The sequence below is a fragment of the Chiloscyllium punctatum genome, chromosome 32, assembly GCF_047496795.1.
Source record: "Chiloscyllium punctatum isolate Juve2018m chromosome 32, sChiPun1.3, whole genome shotgun sequence".
NCBI lineage: Eukaryota > Metazoa > Chordata > Chondrichthyes > Orectolobiformes > Hemiscylliidae > Chiloscyllium > Chiloscyllium punctatum.
The window spans coordinates 56,412,713-56,439,040 of NC_092770.1; the positions used below are offsets into that span (position 1 = coordinate 56,412,713).

The following is a 26,328-nucleotide window of genomic DNA, read 5'->3' on the forward strand; positions in this document are numbered from 1 at the left end:
AGTCTTACTTTCTGGCAGTAGGTCCACAGTCTTGAATGTTATGACATTTCAGGTGCTCACCCAAGTACCTTTTTAAAGGTTGCGAAGTTACCTGCCTCCCAGGCAATGCAATCCCACCACTAAAATTAAATTAAATTCAATTCACAGGAGGCTCCCAAGCACTGAGGATGTCACCTAGACGGGATGAAATGTCTGCAACACAAATTCCCAGCTCGGTGAATAGAACCACAACAATGAGCACCCGAGCTACAAATCTTCACACAACTTTTAATTGAATTCAATTAAAATTTAGGATCAGAATTTGTATAATCCGCAAGAAGAAATGTTGCATGATGAGTAGTTTTGACTACTGAAGTTCGAGAAAGTTTGAGAACTTGAGGGAAATTTTAAAAATTCTGAAATAGGATTGTGTTACACCAAGACTTATTTAGCTGACTCTCAAGTATCAAACATCCAAGAAATAGCAATTCAGGAAGATACCTCTATCTCACATAGATAAGTTACATGTGGGGAAATGGTCATAGGAGAATCAACAAGGGAATCACAGAATCATCATAGAATCCCTACATTGTGGAAACAGGCCATTTTGGCCCAACAAGTCCACACCGATCCTCTGAAAAGTATCCCACACAAATCCATTCCCCTACATTAACCCCTAACCTACACATCCCTGAATGCTTTGGGCAATTTAGCATGGCTAATTCAGCTTACCTGAACACCTTTGTTTTGTGGGAGGAAACTGGAGCACCCTGAGGGAATCCACACAGACAAGGGGAGAATATGCAAGCTCCACACAGACAATCACCAGAGGCTGGAATCGAACCCAGGTCCCTGGCATTGTGAGGCAGCAGTGCTAATCACTGAGCCACCATGCCACCCATAAACTGGAGGAGTAGAAAACAGAAGAATACGAAAATAACAAAGTCTAGAAGTAAAAGTGATGTCAATAAAATAATATGCTTCCATTTTAAGAAAAGTGGACTTCCTGAGTCTAATTGGCAGAAATTAACAGAGACCTGTTGCAGTAGTAGTTACCTTAGGAATCCTCAGTAAAGGCTAATATCTATGTCCTTTCCTAGTATAAAAACATAGCAGTTGTACAGATGAAATACCTTTCCTCAGAACTTACTAAGAAAAGGGAGATGGCTCCTGATAGTCAAGAGAATTATTATTTAATTATTGATAAGGAGAGTCCGATGACTGGAGGGTCCCTTACTCCTCCAATGAAATAAGTAAACCAATTACAGAAAGGTTCAGTGTTTTGATTGTCTCTAAATGCTTGTTCTCTCCAGAGTTATAGAGATGTACAGCACAGGAACAGACCCTTTGGTCCAACTTGTCCATGCCAACCAGATATCCTAACTTGGATGCTGCCTGAACTGCTGTGCTCTTCCAGCACCACTAATCCAGTATTTGGTTTTCAGCATCTGCAGTCATTGTTTTTACCCAGATATCCTAACTGAATCTAGTCCCATTTGCCAGCATTTGGCCCATATACCTCTAAACCCTTCCAATTTCATATACCCATCCAGATGCCTTTTAAATGTTGTAATTGGATAGCCTGCACCACTTCCTCTGGCAACTTATTCTATTCAGGCACCACCTTCTGCGTGAAAACGTCCCAGGAGTCCCTTTTAAATTTTTCCCCTTTCACTTTAAACCTATGCTCTCTAGTTCTGGATTCCCCCACCCAGGGAAAAGACCATGTCTATTTACCCTATCCATGCTCCTTATGATTTTATAAATCTTTATAAGGTCAGCCTCCGATGCAGCAGGGAAAATGGCCTCAGCCTATTCAGCCAGTCCCTGTATCCCAAATACTCCAACCCTGCTAACATCCTTGTAAATCTTTTCTGAACCCTACCAAGTTTCACAATATCCTTCCAACAGGAGGGTGATCAGAATTGTTCACAGTATTCCTTGCTCTCCATGGTTAGCTCAGTTGGCTGGACAGCTCATTTGCATTGTATAATGTGCCAGCGTGGATTCAATTCCTGCACTGCCTGAATTGACCATGAGGATGTTCCTTCTCAACCTCTCCATTGCCAAAGATGAAATGACCCTCAGGTTAAACTACCACCAATTGGTGTTAAGAGAATAGCCCTATGGTGTGATAAGATTGTGGTAACTTTACCTTTACTCGATTCTAAATTAAGGAGGCAGACCAGTTAAATATATTGAGAGAATCAGAAGAAGTTAGTCACTGTTGCTGGCTGATGATACAATGAGTCTTCCAGAGAGGCTAATGAAGGAAAATTATTAATTAAAGATATGCATGAATGTTGTGCACTGGTTCCAAAATAAAGGGTTTGATTAAAGAGTGACTTAGTTAAGTAGAGAAGTTCTAATTGGAATAGTAAACAGATCCCTGTAGAAGGAATGAATTTTATCTTGGGGAATAACATGGAAGCTTCAAGAGTATTGGCTTCACGAACAGGACTGAAATAACCAATGGAAGTGAAAGAAACTGAGATGCAACAATAGAAACATCCTGGTAGTCTCCTGATTGTGTTGTGACCAGACCTCAAGCCCGTGAATTATAAAGGAAGAAGAAGGATCCATCCAAAAAGATGATCAGTAAATTCGGTTATCTGACACCATGTTCTAAAATGTAAAAGGCGGAAAGTAAAGAGAATGAGACTGATCAGTTTAAGCCAACTTTTATATTAGAAATGCAACAGATGAACCCTAAGACCATAAAATCATAAATTGTAGAAGCAGAAACAGGCCATTCCACTCAATCATGGCTGTTCTGATAACCCTCAACTCCAGTATCCTGCCTGTTTCCGAAAGCCCTTGCTTCTTTTACCTTAATAAAAGTCTCAGCATTGACAGCCTTCTGAGGTTTAAAAAAAATCCAGATTCATTATCTCTGATGGAAAAAGATTCCTTCTCGGATGTCATAAATGTGTGACCTCTTGTTCTGAGGGAGGACCTGTGGTCATGGTCTTCACCACAAGGGGGAAACAATCTCTCCGCATTTATCTTGGCAAGTTCCCTCAGACTTTTTTCTGTTTCAATAAGGTCACCTCTTATTCTTGTAAACTCCAATAAGTACACTCCCAATATTCTCAGCCTCTCCTCTAAGAAAATTCCACCAGCCTCCAATGCCTGTATATTTTTCTTTAGGTAACGGCCCAAAATATTTCTAATTATGGTCTGACTATTGCCTTGTAAAACCTTCCTGCTTTTATATTCCATTCCTATGAAATATAGACCAACATTACATTTGCCTTCCCTAGTAACTGCTGAACTTGTATGCCAGTTTCTTATGATTCATGAATGAGGACTCCCAAACCCTTCTGTGCTATAGTTTCTTGCATAATGTCTCTATTTAAATAATATTAAGGTCCTTCATTCTTCCTGCCAAAGTGCACAATCTCACATTTTCCGACATTGTATACTTTCTGCCAACTTTTGCCCTTTTCTCACAACCGGTCAGTATCCCTCTGTTTCCACCTATTTTTGGGACATTCACAAACTTGATAATAGTACATTTCCTTTCCTCACCCAAGTCATTAATATATGTTGTAATTGGTCTCAGCATTAATTGCTGTGGTAGACCACTAGTTACAATTGCCAACCTGAAAACATCTCCTTTATCCCAACTTTCTGTCTTCTTTTAATTAGCTAATCCTTAGAAAGTAACTACTTAGAAAGTAGCCTAAAATGTGGTAGCTTAACAAACAGCTTCTAAAGATCCTAATATATTACATCTATTGCTTCTCTTTTATCTATCATGCTTGTTACCGCCTCACACAATTTTGATAATTTGTCAGAAATGATTTCCCCTTCATGAAGTTACGCTGACTCTGATTGATCAAATTATTTATTTCTAAGTGCTCTGCTATTGCATCCTTTTTCACAGACTCGAAGATTTTCCCATAAACTTGTTTCTTGTCTCCTCCCCTTGATAAATAAAAGGTGTTACACTGGAAGTTTACCAATCCTCTGGGAGGTTTCCAGAATCGAAGGATTCCTAGAAAATTACCACCAGTATAACCATTATCTCAGATCCAGGAGACTTATCAGTCTTTAGTCCCACTCCTTTCCCTAGCACCTTTTCACGAGTAATAGCTATTGTGTTTATTTCCTCTCCTTTTTTGGATCTTGGATTATTTAGTAATTTGGAGCTTTAATAGTGAAAACTGATGCAAAGTATTTATTCAACTCCATTGCCATTTCCTGCTTCTTCATTATTTTCCTAGCCTTGTTCTTCTCTTTGGCTTCCCCCTTCCTTTTTAAAGGAGGTCTTGCTGTCTGTCTTGATATTACTTGGAAGTTTACCCTCCAAGTTTATTTTCTCCCTCTATTATTTGATGGGTCTTTTAGTTGATTTTTAAAATTTCCCAATTCTCTGGCTTACGACTGATATTTGCCAGACTTCTTTCAAGTTGATGGTACCTGCAACTTCCCTCATTAAATATGGTTTCCTTATCCTATTCTAGAATCCTTTTCATGATTGGGATATGTCTTTGCTATGAGTTATGAGAGCTATATCAACGAGCCTTCCCAGAAATTGAATCAGAGCAAAAATACAAGCGTTATTATTTTTTAAAGTGAAATGTTAATAAAGAAATGAAGATCACCTCAAATACCAGCAAAATATGAAGTGATCCAGATAGTGGCAGTATCTGAGAAGCATTATGATACTTTATGATTGGCTCACAGAATTCAAATAACTGTTTACTCAAGTATTAGGAAATCACATAGTAAAACATTTTTATAGTCCAGGATTGCATAAAGATGTGATTACCTTTTACCAGACATGCCAAACATGTCAGAAACATTAGAGAAACACCAACCATCAATTTAACCTCATCCCTTAATTCTGATACTAGTTGTCAATGAACCATTTAGCAGGGTCTTAATAAATTGGGTAGGACCCCGATCTAAAGCCAGAAATAGAAATTAGTATCTTCTGACAATTGTGGATTTTTCAACAAGATTTTCTGAGACAGTGCCTTTTTGGAAAAGTGCAAGAAAAGTAGTAATGAGAAAATTAACTCAATTTGTTACAAGATATAGATTATCCAAGAAAATAAAATTTGAACTTTGACCTCATCGTATGTCACAACTGTTCAAAGAACTAATGAATAGTTTGGGAATAAAACAATTTAAATCTTCAGCTTGTAATCTACAATCATAAGGTGCATTAGAAAGTTGGCTTTAAATTTTAGCAAAGAATTTCTAGAGTGTGGAAGTAGGCCATTTGGCCCATCGAGTCCACTATGACCCTGCAAATAGCATCCGACCAAGATTCAACCCCTACCCTGTCCTTGTAACCCTGCATTTTCCATGGCTAATCCAGATAGCCAGCAAATCCCCAGACACTGGGCAATTTAGCATGGCCAATCCACCTAATCTGCATATCACTGGACTATGGGAGGAAACTGGAGCACCTGGAGGAAACCCACGCAGATACAGGGAGAATGTGCAAACTCCACATAGACAATCGGCCCGAAGATGGAACCGAACTGGGTCCCTGGCACTGTGAGGCAGCAGTGCTATCCACTGAGTCATACCACCCTGGAAGACCAAGATTAGTGCCTATTATCAGAAATGTTGAAACAACTGATAAATTTATTGTTTGCCATTAAGCAAACTCATAGCAGTCCATGTTTCAGTCCTTTTGAACTGAAATAAGGCCATGGGAATGAAAGGAACTCCTGAAATTAATTTCTTTACAAAATTTAAATTGAAGCTCAAAGACTATTTCCAGGAAAAGTTAACTAACATCTCTCAGTCAGCCAAAAATATTTCAAATTGCTCACCGACGAAAGCTATAACTGTTAACATCTCAACCTCTGATATTTTATCAGTGAAGACAAGATGTCAGTGTTAAGTATCTTTACATCATAAATGCCTGAGGGTAAGATTCATAGTCCATTCAAGATAATTAGGAGGGCTAGTAAGGTGACTTATCTGGTGGGTACTCCTGACCACAAAGAAAAATTGATAATGTTGCATGACTGCTTAAGTGATATCACGGGGAAGATGATAAGAAAGAGAAAGTACATAAGGTGGTAAGTGTAGTGGAAGTACAGGAAGCTCAAGGAAATCTATAGTTATACATCAGATGTACCATGGGAGGCAAGCTAGATGTGGATGATGGGGAATCAGTACTGGTAAAACAACATCCTTATCGATTAAGCCCAGATAATCAACCATAGGTGGAAATAGATTAAATACGTGCAAGCAAATCATTTAATTGATTAAATGTGGCCAAAACAATTGGAGCCCATGGTGGTGTTAGTTTCTAAACCAGATAGGTTATACAAGTCTGCATGGATTACAGAAAAGTTATTAAGTCAGCACTGTGTATTCGGAGACCACATTTGGTGCAGTACATGTACAAAGTACAAAGTCAGTACTGTGCATCTGCAGTCCAGTGTTGGTACCGTGTGTGAACTCAGTCCAACATGGGTATACTGAGACTCCCCAATCAGGTGCTCTACTCCCAGCTTTGAAATGGCAGACGAGCCCCAAGTGGTCAGAGGAAGTGCTTGTTATACCCTCAAGGCCTTACTGGCAAAGTGTTGCATTCCCAAAGACACCTGGGAATCGCTGGCCCAAAACCATCCAAAGTGGGGGTGCAGCATCTGGGAACTTGCTGTCAGGAAAAAGCAAAAGCCAGGTGAAAACAGTGAAAGGAGCATGCTGCCATGTCAACGCTCTACCCAGCCTTTCCTGAGACCATCATCTGCCCCAAGTGTAACAGAGCCTGTAGTAACCGTATCGGTATCAGTCTGTACAGCCATCTACGGACTCACCCTGAGAGTGGAAGAGAGTCATCTTTATCTGTGTGGGACTGCGAATGAACGAATAGTGTGTGAATTTAATCTATTATTAGCAGTGTTCAAATTCAGTGAGCAGTCAGTACAATACCTGTGCATCTAGGCAAGTGTTAGCATAGAGAGTGAGTGAAGACCAGCACTGCCACTGTGTGTGTGTGTGTGTGTGTGTGTGTGTGTATATACGGTTCAGAGTCAGCACATTGCATGTACAGTCTTGAGTTGGCATGGTATGCACACAGTCAGCATAATTCAAAGCCAGCACAGTGTGCATGCACGTGCTATCCTGAGTCGGCCCGGTGTGCATGCACAGTCCAGCATCACCAGAGTGGGTGAGCGTTATCCAAGTCAGTGCAGTGTGCAGAGTCCGAGAATCGGTACAATCCAGTCAGCATGTGAGTATGCACCAACTCTGGATTGCAATGTGTGCCCGTGCACAGTCCAGAATTGGCAACAAGCTTGAGCACAGTCTAGAGACAGCATAATTACAGTAATTAGTTAAAAGCTTTAGAATTCAGTTCGAAAGAGCACCAAAGTCACAGGTCAGAATCGTCTCTACAAGAAAAAGGAGTTGTTCAGAGCAGTTAAGGAAATAAGTTAGTTCAGGTAAAGGTATTGGTTTGTGAAAATTTTCAGAAAAGGAATGTTTGGCTAGAAATCTGCATTGGTTATTCAAAGTTGAGAAAGTCTAAAGATCTCGGATGTGAGAATCAAAGAAAAGGCTTTGCAGCTCATAGAACAGGAAGAGGAAGGAAGCAGTTAAGTTATCCTATAAGTTAAATAGGGAAGGAAAAATGTCTGGACTTTAATAAACTGTAAAGTTGTGGTGGGGGCGGGGGGGGGTGGAGTTGATGGAATTTTGTTTTGGCAGGTATTTGAGATATTTTAAACTTATACTGACATAGCTTGGTTTGTTCTAAGTGTTTTGTATAACGTTCTGTTTCATTGTTGAATCAAAATCTGCAGACTGGACTTTTTAAGATCACTAAATTAAATTTTAAAAAAAGCAAAATTTGACTTATTAAGTCAGATTTCATTCTGGGAACTGACTGTCAAGTTGCAACATCAGCTCAAACTACAACACCATCCTAGAGCCTGAATTAGTTTGTCCCATCGTTCTCCATGGTAGGAATGTACTTTGACTGTACCTGAACTATTGCCTCTTTAGATTGTTTGATTACATATTTGCCTACAAATCCAATTCTAACTGATCCAGGACAGTTTCATTCTAACCTACAGTGAACAGCAGCTTCAGCAGAAAGAATATTTCAGAGATGAAGAGATTGGGAGTGGTCTGTTGAGGTGTGGACCTAAGTGTAGAGTCATCACCATGGATATGCAGAAGATACATCTTAATCTGGATACACAGCCTGTTCAAATAGAAAAGCTTCCTTTGGAGTTAAAATTCAGATATCATCCCTTGTATTGTTAGTCATGAATTAGTTTCATGATCAGAGAGTGATATAACTTGCCCTCACAAGCATCTACACTTCCAACTTTGTTATTAGAAGTTAATAGAAACTACAGCAGTTACCTATTTCAAAAGGTCACCACTAACAAGAAGATCCAGCATAGCTTACCCCAAAAATATCAAATAGATCATCAATAACATAGATCTCCATAATAGAATAAAGTCTGCACCACAGTTGTTGTCAGTGAGACCTGAGGCACCAGGGTGGTGGACAGTTTCCATAAGTAGGATCTCTGCAGGATACTCAAAGTCAGATTGATATGAGGCGAACAATAACTAAGATCCTCTGAGGCCAATTCTTTTAGCATCACAACTATTACTGAAATAAGGTCTGCAAATACTGCACCCAGAAGTCAAATAATCAACTTTCCAAACACTTATCAGCTTTCTAAGCATATCCCATCCTTGGGTTGTGAACAGATACTGCACAATGGTGCTTCATCCAAGACACTTCAACTGGAAACTGAACACAAACTCTGCTGTGGATAAGTGACATCTTGGAAGGAGACAGATGGGGCAGGGGGTGTGCAGTGGACAGAGAGAGTCAGCGAAGAGACAGACAGACAGACAGCAATTCTTCACTTAAACAATTAAAACAAGAAATTCTCCACTGGATATATGGTTCAATGTTTTATATCTAGCTTGTCATTTAGTTGAAGTTATTCAGACAAATCCCTCAATAAATAGTTATCTTTTTAAAAAAATCATTCAAAGCTGTCAAAATGCATCAAATAATCTGTAAGAAATAAATTACATGACAACAGTAAATCAGAATACCACTCTCTAAAAAATGTCTGCAAGCCCTGAACATTGGTAAAAGTTCCATAATTTCAGTCCTCCCTCTCTCTCCCCAGCCCCTCCTCCAAAGGTCCAGCTCCACCATTATTGCTTGTCTGTGCTTCAACAGTGTTCTCTGGGGAATTGTTCCTGAGGCACAGTTTACCCGAAAGGTGGTCATACGTGCAGTCGGACCAGGACCCTCTTTGGACCACTGCTGGTCTGGAATACTATTATTCTAAAGGAAGAGGCGGCCACTTCTGTTCAACTTCAGAATCTTTCCCAGTCGCTGTTTTGCAGTTGCCATCCCTTTCTTTGGGCGCTTACCTGCCAAAATGTTGCAACATGAATATGATTAGTTTATAATGACAATCTTAAACACATCAAAGTGAATGGAAGGCAAACTTTCTTACTAATCAGAGAAGCTTATCTATTAATGCTATGATGGTCTATTTCTCTCTTTGACCAGGGGATATGTGTTAAAATGATGTTAATCACTGACCTTTTGTTGCTTGATTGCTCACAGGGGGTGGATTGGACAGGGTCCTCTTGCTGGATGGATGCATGGATGGAGATGTTGGCATGACAGAATGGATGTGTTCCAGGCTCTCGCTGTTATGAATCTCACAGTCTCCCCAGACGTGATCAGCTGATGACCTATACACTACACTCAGAGAATCAGTAGGAATCTGACCCTCATTGTCCTCATGTTCTCCCATCAAATTCTTCTTTTCCTGAATTGTTTGCCTCACTGAGGCTTCTTTTCCAAGGTGTTTTCGTTCCTTCCATACCTGCAGAGAAAAGAAAATCAAGATATCTCAGTACAAGGTATGAGTCTCTTGATGTTTCAAAAGTTTAGGATTTCCAATCTATAAGGGGTAGCTGGAGTCACTGGGAATCATCAGGGAGAATGAAAGTATCCTGGATCCAACGTTCCAGGAGATGAATAAACCAAAACAAACTTGTGTCTGTAGGGGAGAATCATAGTGCCAGGGACTCGGGGTCGATTCCATCCTCGGGTGATTTCTGTATGGAGTTTGCACATTCTCCCCATGTCTGTGTAGGTTTCCTCCGGGTGCTCCAGTTTCCTCCCACAGTCCAAAAATATGCAGGTTAGGTGGATCAGCTATGCTAAACTGCCCATAGTATCCAGGGATGTTTAGTTTGGGAGGATTAGTCATGGGAAATGCAGAGGTATAGGGTAGGGGGGGGATGGATTGCTTTTCAGAGGGTTGCTCTTCAGAGGGCTCGTGTGGACTTGATGGATCAAACGGCCTGCTTCCACACTGTAGGGATTCTATGATCAAAAGGCAACTTCAGATTTTTAGGACAAGGGGTAGACATACCTACTTCTCAAAAGGACTGAGGCACAAATGCTCATTCATTTGTTTGATTGAGGGCGGTGGTTTCAAGGGTCAACATACAGAGGTACAGAAAAGGAATAAGCTGAATTGTATGCTTTGGATAGCACCAGAGAATGAAGTTGTACTATGTTAGATAGGAACAGATCAAGGAGGAGAACTAGAAATATGATATAGTTGCAGTAATGGAAAGATAGCTTAAAAGTGCTGCATACTGGGTGCTTAATATTCAAGTATATAGAGACTTTAGAAAAGGTCACAGAATTGTAGAATGGTTAAACAAAGACAAGTCTATTTGTCCCACCATGTATGTGGCATCAGTCTGCAAGAGCAATTCAGATAAGGAAGGAAATAAAGGAGGAGGGAAGCAGTCTCAATTAGGAAATGAATACTGGAATGAGAAGATGTTGTGGGGAAGCAAAGAGGGGCTCCATGTGGTTGGTACAGAGAAAAAAAAAAGTGGACAATGACACTTCTGTAGGTGTTTTATAGGCTTCCAAAAAGTTAAGGAGAGAGGAACTCATCTGCATGTTAATCAGAGACGAACAAGAACTATGGAGTAGCAATATTAGGCAAATTTAATTACTCAAGGATCAATTAAGGTAATTTAAGAGCAAAAGGCAAGGAGGTGTAGAAATTCTTACAACGCGTTGAGGAATGTTTTTGATCCAACTCGGAACAAGGAAGTGTTGAAGAACAAGGCACGTAAAGTGGACTCTGTACCTGTGGGAGAAAATCTGAATAACAGTAATCATTGTACGAAAGGATTTAGATTTGTAATGAAGAGCAAGGAACAGTTAAAGTAGAATTTCTTCATCAGAGGAGAACTAATTTCATTGTGATGAGAGGGGATCAAGCCTGTGAAAATGGGACCAAATACTGAGTGATGGTACATTCCAAGATGGGGATCAAAAGTAAAATAATCAAAGCCAGAAATCCTGAGTTATGAAGGAGGTAGATGTAATGTTAACCAGAGAGGGGATGATGCATGGCAGGTAAATTCTTCAAGCAAAACCCAAGTGAAATACAATAAGTTGACAGGGAAAATGAAGAGGAAAATAACACAGGCCAAGACGGAATAGGAGAATAGAATGACAAGTTACGTAAAGCAAAATCTGGATCAGTAGACAATACGTAAATCCTAGAGCTGAAACGACGGACTGCCAAAAACCACAACCAGCTTCTTATGTGACAGGTATAACTCCAACCACGTTAAGAATTTTCCCCTTAATTTCAGTTTTGTTAGGGTGCCTTTATGCACTTCACTTCTGGAATTCAGTTCTTTTGTCCATGAAGTCAGCAGCTGAGCGGCCCTGGCAGAACATAAACTGGGCGTCACTGAACACATTGCAGAGCAGGTACCGCTGGATAACACTGTTGATGACACCTTCCATCAATTTACTCTGATAATAAATGGTAAACTGATGGGCGCATTAGAACATAGAACAGTAAAGCACAGTCCAGGCCCTTTGGCTCTCAATGTTGTGCTGATCTTTTATCCTACTCTAAGATCCAACATGCCCTTCAACTATTATCCATGTGCCTATCCAAGAGTCGCTTAAATGTCCCGAATATATCTGACTCTACTACCACAGCTGGCAGTGCATTCCATGCACCCACCACTCTCTGTATCAAGAACCTACCTGTGACATCTCCCCTAAACCTTCCTCTAATCACCTTATAATTATGCGCTTGTCATAGCCATTTCTGCCTGGGAACAAGTCTCTATCTATGCCTCTCATCATCTTGTACACCTCTATCAAGTCACCTCTGATTAATTGACATTAATTTGCTGGGTTGGATTTATCCTGTTTTTTGTGTACAGGACATAATTTTCCACATTTACAATACTGACAGCTACCTGACAATGTACTGGAACAGTGTGGCTAGCAGTGTGACAAGCTCTGGAACACAAGCCTTCAGTGCTATTGCTGGAATGTTGTCAGGGCGAATAGCCTTTATATTATCCAGTAAATCCAGGTGTTTCTTATATCAAGTGGAGTGAATTGAATTGGTTGAAGACTGGTATCTGCAAGTCTGGGAATCACTGGAGGAAATGGAGATGGATCATCCACTTGCTCCTACTGGCTGAAGATTGCTGCAAATGCTTCAGCCTTATCTTTTGCACTGATGTACTCTGCTCTTCCATTGTAAAGAATGATATTTGTGAAGCCTCCTACTCCAGGGAGTTATTGTCCGCCACCACTTAAGACTGCATATGGCATGACTGCAGAGCTTAGATCTGATCCATTGGTAGGATTGTTTAGCTCTGTTACTTGCAGCTTATGCTGTTTGGCATGCAATTAGTCCTGTTTGGTAGCTTCATCAGGTTGACAGCTCATTTTTGGATATTTTGATGCTACTCCTAGCATCCCCTCCGACACTCTCCATTGAATCAGGGTTGATGCCCTGGCTTGATGGTAACCATTACCTGACAACATTCCAGCAATAGCACTGAAGGCTTGTGTTCCAGAGCTTGTCACACTGCTAGCCACACTGTTCCAGTACAGTTACAAACTGGCAACTACCTGACAATGGGTGATATGCCAGGCAATGAGATTGCAGATTGTGTTGGTATACAATTCTGCCAATGTTGATGACCTACAATGCCTCATGGGTGCCCAGTTTTGAACTTCTAGATCGTTTGAAGTTTGCCCATGTATCACAGGCCACACAACACAATGGAGAGTATTCTCAATGTTGAAGGCGGGACTTTGTCCCTACAAGCACTGTGTGGTGGGTGCTCTTACCAAGACTGTCATGGACAGGTGCATTTGCAACCAGCAGATTGTTAAGGATGTGGCCAAGTATGTTCTTCCCTCTTGTTGGTTCCCTCACCACCTGCTGCTGACCCAGTCTAGTAGCTATGTCCTTTAGGACGCAACTAGCTCGAACAGTAGCGCTGCTGTTGCTGAGTCACGCTTGGTGGTAGACAGTGAAATCCGCCATCCGGAGTGTATTCTGTTGTGTTGCCACCTCAATGCTTCGTCCAAGTGTTGGTCTACGTGGAGGAGTACCGATTTATCAGTCGAAGGAGGATGGTATGTGGCAATCAGCAGGAGATTTATGAAGCGTAGAACATCAAAGCACACCAAAGAAATTGATGGAATAAGCATACACATGACAGATGAAGTTCTTGTCAAATGCTGAGAGATACATAGGTGATCATAGAGAAACAACATAAAACAAAGGGGTGCCGGAGCAGATAAACCTGGGAGTATATGTACACAGTCAACAAAGTTAGCAAGACAAGTAGAGAGAGTTTTTCACAACGCATACAATATCAATTAAGCTTTATTGATAATGGCATAGAGTATAAGAGCAAGGAAGTGATATTGAACTTGTCTATATTGTGTACACTTTCAGAAGGAAGTGAAGGTATTGGAATTAGAGTAATTGAGAATGAGAGGGTCCAGATTTCAGGAGATTGAAAAATGCAGCAAAGATGGCATGAAAAACAAAACATTTTTTATGCAGTGAGTTAGGGTCTGGAAAATACTGCCCAAGAGGCAGTTTCACTCAAACCTTTCAAAAAGGGAATGAGGCTGTTCTGCTGAAAAGAAAACCATTGTGCAGGATTATAGGAAGAAGGCAGGAGAATAGCACCAAGTGAAATGCTCATCTGGAGAGCCAGTGCAAACATGATGGGCTGAATGATCACTTTGTGCTGTAACAATTCTGTGACTTCTGTAGGATGATGCTTTTCAGAGTGAAGGGTTTCTGAAACTGTTCAAAGAGCAGCATAAGGAAAATTGTGGATCCCAAATAAACTAACAAAGGCATTTTTAAGATTCACTTTGTGATCTGAAAGGTGTCTCCAGCATATGGTATTTTTAAGGCAAAACTGTTCTGCTGAAAATAGATAATATTCAAATAAAAGCAGATCCTGTACTATTTTATTGGTATTGAAAAGGAAAACTTCTAGATAGCTTCACGATGCACACTGACAATTTCTTCAGGGATTGTTTAGCAGAATTTAGGAAATGTATAATTAATAACAAGAATAAAATTTAAAATTAGGAGCTGGGCTTGTGTGGTGTTCAAATGCATTAATTTACATATAATTCCAAAGGGTTTCTGCAAATACATTAAGTACAAAAGGGTAACTAGGGAGAGAATAGGGCCCCTCAAAGATCAGCAAGGCAGCCTTTGTTTGGAGCCGCAGAAAATGGGAGAGATACCAAACAAATTTTTGTATCAGTATTTACTGTAGAAAAGGATATGTAAGATATAGACAGTGAGGAAATAGATGATAACACCTTGCAAAATGTCCATTTACAGAGGGGGAAGTGCTGGATGTCTTGAAACGCATAAAGATAGATAAATCCCCAGGACCTAATCAGGTGTACCTGATCAGAGAAGTGATTGCTGGGCCTCTTGCTGAGATATTTGTATCATCAATAGTCACAGGTGAGGTGCCGGAAGACTGGAGGTTGGCAAACATGGTGCCACTATTTAAGAAGGGTGATAAGGACAAGCCAGGGAACTATAGACCAGTGAGCCTATGTCAGTGGTGGGCAAGTTGTTGGAGGGAATCCTGAGGGACAGGATATACATGTATTTGGAAAGGCAAGGACTGATTACGGAGAGTCAACACGACTTTGTGCGTGGGAAACCATGTCTCACAAACTTGATTGAGTTTTTTGAAGAAGTAACAAAGAGGATTGATGAGGGCAGAGCGGTATGTGATATATATGGATTTCAGTATGGCATTCAACAAGGTTCCCCATGGGAGACTGGTGAGTAAGGTTAGATCTCGTGGAATATAGGGAGAACTTGCCATTTGGATACAGACTGGTTCAAAGGTAGAAGACAGAGGGTGGTGGTGGAGGGTAGTTTTTTAGACTAGGGGCCTGTGACCAGTGGAGTGCCACAAGGGTCAGTGCTGGGTCCTCTACTTTTCATCATTTGGATGTGAACATAAGAAGTATAGTTAGTAAGTTTGCAGATGACACCAAAATTAGAAGTGTAGTGGACAGCAAAGGAGGTCATTTTAGATTAGAATGTGATCTTGATCAGATGGGCCAACGGACTGAGGAGTGGCAGCTAGATAAATATCAGGTGTTGCATTTTGGGAAAGCAAATCTTAGCAGGACTTATACACTTCATGGTAAGGTCCTAGAGAGTGTTGCTGAACAAAGAGACCTTGGAATGCAGGTTCATAGCTCCGTGAAAGAGGGGTCACAGGTAGATAGGATAGTGAAGAAGGCGTTTGGTATGCTTTCTTTTATTGGTCAGAGTTTTGAGTACAGGAGTTAGGATGTCATGTTGTGGCTGTACAGGAGATTGGTTAAGCCACTGTTGGAATATTGCATGCAATTCTGGTCTCCTTCCTATCGGAAAGATGTTGTGAAACTTGAAAGGGTTCAGAAAAGATTTACAAGGATGTTGCCAGGGTTGGAGGATTTGAGCTACAGGGAGAGGCTAAACAGGCTGGGGCTGTTTTCCCTGGAGCGTCGGAGGCTGAAGGGTGACCGTATAGAGGTTTATTAAATCATGATGGGCATGGATAGGATAAATAGCCCAATCTTTTCCCTAGTGTGAGGGACTCCAGAACTAGAGGGCATAGGTTTAGGGTGAGAGGGGAAAGATATAAAAAGAGACCTAAGGGGCAACCTTTTCACGCAGAGGGTGGTACGTGTATGGAATGAGCTGCCAGAGGATGTGGTGGAAGCTGGTACAATTTCAACATTTAAAAGGCATTTGGATGGGTATATGAATAGGAAGGGTTTGGAGGGATCTGGGCCGGGTGCTGGCAGGTGAGAATAGATTGGGTTGGCTTATCTGGTCGGCATGGACAGTTTAGACCGAAGGGTCTGTTTCTATGCTATACATCTCTATGATTCTAATTAGAATAGATCGACAATATGTTTAAATCAACAACCTTTTTGATTAGACCGAAAGAAACAGGAACAGGAATAGGCCATTTGGCCCATTGAATGGTGAAGCTGGTCCAATCAGATCATATTTGATCTGACATTCCTCATATGCAGTTTCCTGCCCTTTCCTCATAACCCTCGATTCTCTCTAATCAATAATCTATCTGTCTACCTCAGCCTTAAATATATACATGGAATCTGCCCCTACAGCTCTCTGTTGCAAGGAGTTCCAAAGACTGAAAACCCTCAGAAGTAATTCCTACATCTAGTTACATGGAAAGAAGAGACAGAGCAAATGTGAATCTTGATTGTGCACAACCAGTTCAACCGACCAAAGAGGAGACAAGTACACGTTCTGATGCGAATTAGATACTACAAAGAAACACTTTCAAGTACAATGTTTTGAGGTCATTTATAAAAATTTAATCTGGAAAAATATATTAAGTTCCTAGATGACCCAAAATTTATGAAACTAGATATTGTACTGTATTTCTGTTTGGGAAGTTAAGAAAATAAAATTATTTGGCTGCTGAAACATTGGCTCTCGGCGAAGTGGTATATGTGGCATTCTATTCATAAAATATTCAAAGTGTAATTCTACATAAAGAGACTAATAAATAGTACAGCCACAGTACAATGAACGTTCATCGTTCATTGAAGGCTCATCTACAGTTTCTGAAAAGTGAGAATGAGGCAAGGTTAATTGCACATTGATGACGGGAAAGGATCCTCAAAGGAAATATCAAATTGAACGGGTGGTACAAATTGTTAACTGTCCAGTTATACAAAAATAAATGCTTGCATTAAGAAACAGTTAAGTGTTGTAGAAAAAAAGTATCACCTTTGCATAGGACTTGGATGTTTTTGATTTAATCCCCAGTTTTTAAATATTGTGAATATGAGCCCTTCTATCCTCCTGTTATATCCACATAGCTCTGCAAGTTCACAAAGTGCGTATCTCTGAATACAAGCTTAAAGATTAGACTGCATTGCTGTCCTTCCTGGCTGGCTTTCCGGGATAAAATATGCAGGCTTCATCAATATAGTCCAGAGGGCAACATACATTAAAGTGCATACTTGTGTACAACTTGAGCAGAAACTCCCAGCTTGTAGCTGCATAGCTTAGAGGGAGCACTGGAGAGGAGTATCTTATTAAAAAGACCTGAACTAATAAATATTATTTTCCAATGAGGTAAAGTAAAAGACTGAGACATGTGCAAGACAGAGAGTGAGTTCCAAATAACTCAATCTACACATAGCATTGGAGTCTAACCTCTTCAGAGAGTTTGGCTGCTGTTCTCAGTAAGCTTCTCGCTTCATGATTCACCAATTCACTGCTGCTCTCAGCAGCTTCCTGTTTCACAGGCCCAACTGTGAAAACAAAAATAGATCGCTGAACATCAACCGAGAACCACAACAAGATCAACAATTGTATCACAAGTCACTGAATAGGGCAATCATTCAGGGGGTCAAGGTCCTTTCAAAACAAAAAGGCTACAATTCAATTAAAGGAAGAGAAGATGCAAATGTGATCACATGTTTAAAAACTGAGAGGGCAGTGTAGGGACCACATTTCAGAAAATTACAATTACTTAATGGGTATGGGCATTGTTCGAAAAGCTTGCATTTGTTGTGTGTCCCAAACTGCCCTTGGGAAAAATCATTCTGAGCTTCTTTCTTGAATCACTGAAGTTGATCTGGTGTGGGTTAAGCCACAAACGCTATTAGTAAGCAGTGGGGTGGGGATGGGATTTCATGATTTTGGTTCAGTACCAGTGATTGGACAGTGATGATGTTTCATGTTAGGATGGTTTGGGGCTTGAAGGGGAACTTTCAGATAGTGGTGTTCCATGTGTTTCCTTGTCCTTCTTGGGTTTGGAAGGTGCTGCAGTGCATCTATAGATGCTGCCACACTCTGTTGTGAGATTATTTAAGGTATTTCCACATCCAAGAGTGAACACTGAAAATAATAATACTCCATTCTTGATGGTGTTGAATTTAATAAGTTCTGTTCATCCAGATCTGTTGACAGCATTCCACCATTTATGACTTGTGACTTTGAAATGGTGGAAGGCTTTCAGCAATCAAGAGATTTATCAGGAGGCAAGTTACTTGATACAGAATTCCCAACTACTGATCTGCTCTTGTAGTCACAGTATGTCTATGGTTGGTCCAGTTCAGTTTCTGGCCAATGGTAACACCCCTCTATATTGAAAACCAAATAAAAACAGTCAGTCTGCAAATGTGTAGGAGCTTCCTGTCAATTATAAGTTCAACTGTGACTTCGCCATCCTTGGCCTATTGCACTGTTCCAATAAACATCAACATAACCTCCAGCCACACCATCTCAAACTTTGACTTGAAACTTTAGAGCCTTCTGGACTAAACATGGAGCTCAACAATTATAGATCTTCTCAGTGGTAGAGGACAGGGTTTGGAAGTTGGCATCTAAGAAGCTTTGCTGCGTAATGAAGGGAGTGAATGTTGTAGTTGGTGAATGTGGTGCTTTCTCCTGATTGTTGTCAAGCTTCAAGTACATATTCCATTCCTGGCTTGTGCTTTACAGATAGTGGGCAGGCTTAGGGAAGGGGAGTTACCTACTGTTGAATTTTCAACCTCTGATGTGTTCTTGTAATCACTGACTGGACCAGTTAAGTCTCTGCTCAATGTTAACGCCTAGGATGTTGATGTTGGGACTTCCAGCGATAGCAATGTCATTAAGAACGATGACTGGATTCCCTCTTGTTGGAGAGGACTGTTGCCTGGCTGTATGGCGATCATATGCACTTCGCCATTCAACAAGATTTGAAACTGAATCTGAAGTGCTGCCAGTCTTTTCAGCACCATTTTATCTATCATTACTGGTCAGTTGCTCAACACCCACATTTTCAACGAGGCTGTTGTCACCATTTTTATTTTTTTAATTTGTCATGGGTAGTAAGAACATGTTTATGCACAGTATATATTTCAGACAGAATAAGTAGAAGTCATTTGATGACTCACTTTGCTGGGCAATATTTGGTTTTCCTTGAATTGGTATTCTTTCAAATTATCCTGATAGCTTTGACAAAATATGTGGCATGGATAAGAGTAGATAAATCTCCAGGGCCAAATGAAATGCACCCCAATTTGCTGAGTGAGGTAAGGGAGGACAAATCAAGGAATTTTGAAAACTTTTCAATTCCTCTCTAACCACAGGAGACATGCTAGAGTACAGCCAATGTGGTACTGTTATTCAGGAAGAGAGCAAGGGATAAACCAGGAAACTGTAGGCTAGTTAGTCTAACTATTGGTGGTGAGGAACTGTTAGAAACAATTCTGATGGCCAGAATTAATTTACATTTGGAGAGCACAGATCAGTCAAGAACAGTCAGCACAATTTTTTTTAAGGGGAGTTCATATCTGGCCAACTTGATTGAATTTTTCAAAGACGTGACCAGGTACACAGAGGACAATGCATTCGTTGTAGTCTACCTGGACTTAAGGAAGACTTTTGATAAGGTCCCAAATGTGGGAACTGATATAGCCCACGGGATCCAAGGAAATTTTGACAATTTGGATCCACAATTGGCTGAGTAACAGAAAGCAGAGGTGATGGTTTTGAGAGGTGTTTTTCTGACAGGATGCCTGTGTCCAGTGGGGTCCTGCAGGGGTCAGTATTGGGACTCTTGCTATTAAAACATTTTAACTTGAAATGTAGGAAAGTTGATCTGGGCTAAGGGTATGGCAAGTTCTAGGCAGCACGGTGGCACAGTGGTTAGCACTGCTGTCTCACAGCACCAGAGACCCGGGTTCAATTCTTGCCTCAGAGAATTGTGGAGTTTGCACATTCTCCCCATGTCTGTGTGGGCTCCCTCTGGGTGCTCCGGTTTCCTCCCACAGTCCAAAAAATGTGCAGGTTAGGTGAATTGGCCATGCAAAATTGTCTGTAGTGTTAGGTGTAGGGGAATAGGTCTGGGTGGGTTGCTCTTTGGAGGGTCGGTGTGGACTTGCTGGGTTGAAGGGCCTGTTTCCACACTAAATAATCTAATCTAAATAATGATGAGCATTGCCTTAGACTACAAGAGGACATGGATGAACTGGTAAAATGAGCTAATCAATGGCAAATGGAATTGAAACGGATAAATGTGAGGTGATCGACTTGGGCAGGGCAAACAAAGCAAGGGAATACATGATGAACAGTAGAACTGTGGGAAGCACTGAGAATTAGAGAAACCTTGCTATCCACGTCCACCAATCCCTTAGGGTATCTGGACAAGTGAATAAAGTGGTTAAGGAGGAATATGGTATACTTGCCTTTATTAGTTGAGGCATAGACTTTAGGAGAAGGGAGATGATGATAATTAGGGAAATGTATAAAATACTGGTTAGACCACAGCTCAAGTCGGAAGGGTCATGCTTGAGATATATAGAATTCTAAGGAGTATAGATAGAGTAGACAGAAAGTAACTTTTCCTCTTGATGGAGGGATCAGCAACCAAGGGATGGATTTAAGGAAAGGAGCAGAATGTATACAGATGTGATGAAAATCTTTCTCACCCAGAGTGTGGTGGGAATCCAGAACTATCTACATAGAAGGCTGGTAGAGGCAAAAACTGTTAAAATGCTTATTTAGATGTACACTTGAAATGCCAAAGAATACAAGCAAGGGGCCAAATGCTGGGAAATGGAATTAGAATAATTAAGTGTTTGTTTCTGATGTGATATGGATGTGATGGGCTGAAGGGCCTTTTTTTGTTCTGTAAATCTCTCTGATTCCACCTTAGAGAACTCATTCTTCGTACCTGTTATTTATTGTACAGGGTTTAATTAAGCTCAACATTAGTTTAAAGTTTCTGCAGATTTTTTAAAATTCCCCAATACAATCTCTCCTGACTTGATCTCTAAATTCACCCTTGTTTTAGTCTGAAGGGCATCACTAAGAATGGGGGAGGCAGTGATGTAGTGGCATGGCCATTGAACTATTTATCCAAATAAGTCTAGATGAATGCTCTGGGTACATATGCTTGAATCTCATGATAATATTAAATTAATAATTCTGGAAATAAAAGCTCATCTAATCATGACCAAAAATCCATTATTGTAAAAATCCATCTGGTTTACTAGTACTTCATAAGGAAGGAAATCTGCTATCCTTACCCCAGGTCTAGCCGACATATGGCTCAAGATACAGAGCAATGGAATTGACTATTAATTGCCAGTTAGTTGTAGCTGATCACCAGCAAAATAACTGATAACGAAACCAGGTGGACTGCTTGGCATTGATCAAGGGGCCATCAGAAACGCCAAAGCCACGTAGTCAGTGATTCAAGGTGATGATTCACCACCAAAGACAACTGGTGATAGGCAATAAATTCTGGCCTAGTCAGCGAAACCAACATCACCTGACTAAAATTTTTGAAACTCAAACACTATGTAAAATTCTATCATATTTTTATCATCATTTCTCTTCAGAGGGCTATGGATTAATTGATACGATCTCATTTATACTTGGCAAGATCTAAAACATTCTCTTTCCCCAGGACTTCCACGAGTACCACAGCACAGAACTAGTCTCAAATGCTTTCTATAATCATGTCTTTCAAACTCTCAGTCATCAACTGCATTTGCTTAATCTATTAAAATTGAAATCCTTAGTGAATTTTTCATTAGTTTTATTATATGTTCTTGTTATTAGTACTCCAGTGTGGTTACTGTTACAGAAAATGAAATTCCTCCCACCAGCATTTTCTGCCTATCTTATTTCTCATCTCCACACATATGATTGTACTTGCTGCTTCACTAAGTCAAGGTTTTTTCTCACCACTGTCCTTGTGCCATTCTTTACTATTAAGTTCAGCCATTTTTCCATTTTGCCAACCTTCTCAAAACATAGATGGACCCTAGATGATGTAGTTTCTAATCTTAGAAAAAGGAATGATTTAATTAACAGGCGGAGGATAGTTAGTCCAGAACAATGAGGTTAAGTCTTAAAATCCGAGCAATGTATTTCACAGACAATCTGTAAACACTTCTTCACAGAAAATGGTGAGGAAATCTGGAATTCCGTCTGTCCCCCAAGGGCAGATGAAGCTTGTTCAGGGGGAGGGGGCGTGGGTCCAATTGAAAACTTCAAAAATTCAGAAAGCTATGTTAGACAGGATTATTAAAGGCCAAGGTAGATTTGTTTCCAATTCACTCATGAGATGTGGGAATATCTGGTTCGGCCAACATTTATTACTCATCTCTAATTGCCTTCTAATTAAGAATCAATCACATTGCTGTTGGTCAGGAGTCAATGTAGGCCACACCAGGTAAGGGTAACAGATTCGCCTCCCTAAAGGACATCAGTGAACCAGATGGGTTTTTCCTAACTATCAACAATGGTTTCATGATCATTAGACTCTTAACTTCAGATTCTCTATTGAATTCAAATTTCGCCATCTGCCATGACAGGATTTGAACACAGGCCCACAGAACATTGCTGAGTTTCTGGATGAATAGTCCAGTGATAATTCCACTAGGCTATTGCTTCCCCTTAAATGAAGGTACACAGATCAACCATGATCGAAATTATTGGCAGAACCAGCAACAATTCCCTGATCTCTCCATGTTTCTAGTAGGTCCTCTCACAACCTCTTCCCCCTCCTAATTAGTGTCTCCCCTTCCCACATCATCTTTCAACCCTAAATAGTATCCAGCCTCTCTATCACTAGCCTTTCCTAACCAGGAATTCTTTTCTGCATATCCATCCCCTTGCCATGGCCTATATTTCCATTCCAGATATTCAGCAAGCCCTAATTCATCACTTGGATAGCAAAGTTCAAGTCCACAGCCCTCCCGAAGTTAGATTTTCTCTGCAATGCCTTCTATAGATATCCACTTTCCAGAGTATACATGCAGACACATTGCAATACCCACCACACTCTGCTGCCCTGGACTGTGGGCTCTGTTCTTCTTCCTCCCTCTGATTAGTTTTCATGTCTTGTGACCTTGGAAGGTTTCTTTTATCCATGCTGTCACTATTCTTTCTTCGATTGTTGCGAAGGTCTGAGTATTGCAGGGCTGCCATTGAGAGCATGCCCTGGATGGTCTCTGCTGTGCTCTGAGATGGCAACCATTCTCTGAAATACCAAAGAAATTTGTTGGCTGTAGGTAATATTCTCTCATGGTCAGGCATGTCATCCTCTCTCCAACTGTTTCTACAATCAACGTGAGTGGAAGAGCTGTCCCATATTGAATAATGGATTTGATTTGGGTATGAGGGGTTGCCATGCTGAAGCAAATGATTCAGCTCCCTCCAATCAAGGCTTTGTTTTAGGATTAAGTTCCAGAACCCATGAACATACACAATATATTACTTTCAGGATATGGTGCCATGGGTTTGTCAGTGAGGGAGGGCAAGATTGGGAGAAAAGTGAGGAGGAGGAAGAGGAGGAGGACGACGACGACGACAACAGAGTTCTCCCTGTCAGGTAATCATTTAACTTAACTGACATCAATTAACTTATAATGAAAACAAAACTAAAGCAACTTTGAAAAAGGTAATTTATTGAATAATGATTTAATACATTGTACAAAATGAGTTAGTAATAAATCAGACCCGAGGGGATATGATTAGATGAAGAGAGATCAGAATTAAGTAAATCATTTAAGTTAACCTGCTAACAAACTAAATGATGCTAATTTGACGGAGTGATGATTTACTGGTCAGCATTTATGTATTAGATTTCTCTCTTAATTCGGTTAAGAGGCTCCTTTTACATCTCAGTAGCCTCCGCTTCCACCACTCTCAAACACAGACTCATTGAGCAGATCTGGTATTATCACAGTGCCTTCATTAGACTGAAGGTCACATGGACAGTAGGTTTCCAGAGATGACCACTAGGCAACTTGAAAGGAAGAAATGGGTGACCACTAGATAGTCAAGGAGGGGCAGGAAAGAAGGTTGCAGTTTCCCTGAGTGCACCTTTGAACTTTGTTGAGGGTAATGATTCTGATGCAGAATGCACTCAAAGTCAACTTGACAACACCATGCTGTTCAAGGGGTAGAGGAAGACTGAAAAAGTAACAGTAAGAGGGAGCAGGCAATTGTTGCTGAGGCCAAAGACATGATTCCAGCATAATCTATACAACATAAACCTGTAGGCAGCTTTTAGGGAGTGAGGAAAGAGAATAGGAAATAGAATCTCAAGGTCATAACCTCTGGATTAAACATGGTGCCACACACAAATCAAAAATCAGGTGAATTTATGCTCTAAGCTTTAATTTGTTTTCCTAATTGTAACCTTTTTTTTTCCTCTTCTTTCTTCATTGCATATTTGTGTCAGTGCACATTTTGCAACAATCAAACAAACAACACATTAAACCATACTTTTGATTTAACCCTGAAGAAATTTTGTTGTGGGTCATTAAAAAATTGGACTTCACCATGCCAAGGGAAAAAACCCTGTAAGCTCTGCATATGGACAGAGGAAGAATCTGGACAATTTTCATCAAGGTTGCTAAAGGAAGGCGGAGAAGAAATGTTGGAAGAACTTGGCATAATCTTCCCCAGATGCTTTCCTTTCAGGGTTGGGTAGGGGAGGGGAGAAGCGGAAAATGAAAAGGAACAGTAGCCAAAGTTACAATAATATAGAAGATCTGAGGATTCTGAACAGTTCTGAAGGGAGATCATGGGCAACAAGAACTTTGAAAGGTTTGAGTTACAACGAGCCATTATGCATTTGGAAAAAGTGCATGGTGTTTGACTGATCCAATTTAATTTTTAAAATAAATTTGATGAAGGTATGTTGACTGTATGGATTTCAAGAAAGCATTGTCAAAATTAACGAAATTGAGTTCATTAGTAGTCAGATCTGCGTCAACTGAGATAAAAACTTTGGCCCAAGGATAGAAAACAATGAATCCTCAGGCCAAGCTGTACAGTTCCAACATCATCATACATAAGACAATGTGGGAAATTGCCACATGCATCCCAACATCAAAAAAGGACAATATCCACCTGGATATTATAACCCTGGTCTATTCTTGATCAAAGTATTAGAAGGGATTGGCAACAATGCTGTCAAATGACACTTAAGATCCTAATCACTGACCCGCATTTTGGGTTCTGCAGAAGCTACTTAGCTCCTGACCTCAATACAGACTGGCCTAAAATGGACAAAGAGAAACACTGAACTCAGGAAGTGAGGTGAAAGGTGACATCAAGAAGTTGTAAACGACACTGAATATCCCCACATCTGATCTTTTAATAGAGAGAAAGTAATTTATAAGACAGTTGCCCTAGGACATCTGCAGTAACGTTACTGGGCTGAAGTGCTTGGCCTCGACCAAACACAGCCATCTTCCTTTTTCTTGCTACTTTTTTTTAAACTGTAGAAAAGATAAGTAGTCACTTTTGGGAGTAATTTCTAGGCTTCACAACAGTTGCTACATAGTAGGACAGAATGCACAGCTGAAAATAATGTAAACTGGAAAGAAAGATACCTAATAATCTTCAGAGTTGGCAAAATGGGTTAACAAGGGTAGCCTGGAAGAGCCTGGTAGTTCAGAGAGATAATTTAAGATCATTACTTTGAGCAGCACCTCATGCCAACCAGGGAACAGGTTCTTTTAGACCTAGCAGTGTGTGATAGGATAGGACTGATTAATGACCAGCAAAATAACCCTCACACAATAGTGGCATGCCAGAATTTCAAATTTACTTTGAGAGCAAAAAGTATGAGCCTGAAATCAGTGCCCTACACTTGTATTTGTCTTTAATAAAGTTTGGGGACAGAGCAGTGTATATTGGTCTACAAGATACACTGCAAAAATTCACCAAAGAACCTCAGACTGCACCTTCCAAACCCACAACCACTACCATTTAGGTCAAAGGCAGCAATATCACCACTTGCAAGTTCCTGTCCATGCCTCTCACCATCCTAGCTTGGAAATGTCCTGTCATTCCTTCACTAGCACTAGGTCAAAATCCTCAGATTCCCTCCCTAATAGCATTGTAGGTTTACCCGCAAGACATGGACTGCGGTGGTTCAAAGAAGCAAGTCATTACCACATTCTCAAGG

General features: G+C 40.5%; 1 protein-coding gene across 2 annotated transcripts in view; it reads right to left on the reverse strand.

Annotated features, from left to right (window-relative positions):
- Nucleotides 1-4,524: 4,524 nt before the first annotated feature.
- LOC140458195 (lysine-specific demethylase 7B-like) overlaps nucleotides 4,525-26,328 on the reverse strand; it is a 99,266-nt gene continuing 77,462 nt past the window's right edge. The window contains exons 17-20 of one of the 2 annotated variants that reach the window (XM_072552433.1): nucleotides 23,183-23,385; nucleotides 17,556-17,653; nucleotides 9,545-9,833; nucleotides 4,525-9,369 (exon numbers count right to left, since the gene is read on the reverse strand). In XM_072552433.1, the coding sequence (XP_072408534.1) occupies nucleotides 9,281-9,369; nucleotides 9,545-9,833; nucleotides 17,556-17,653; nucleotides 23,183-23,385 (679 nt within the window). In that variant the 3' untranslated portion in view covers nucleotides 4,525-9,280. Of the gene's footprint in view, nucleotides 9,370-9,544; nucleotides 9,834-17,555; nucleotides 17,654-23,182; nucleotides 23,386-26,328 lie in introns of those variants that run through there. The other variant, XM_072552434.1, reaches the window with a different exon arrangement.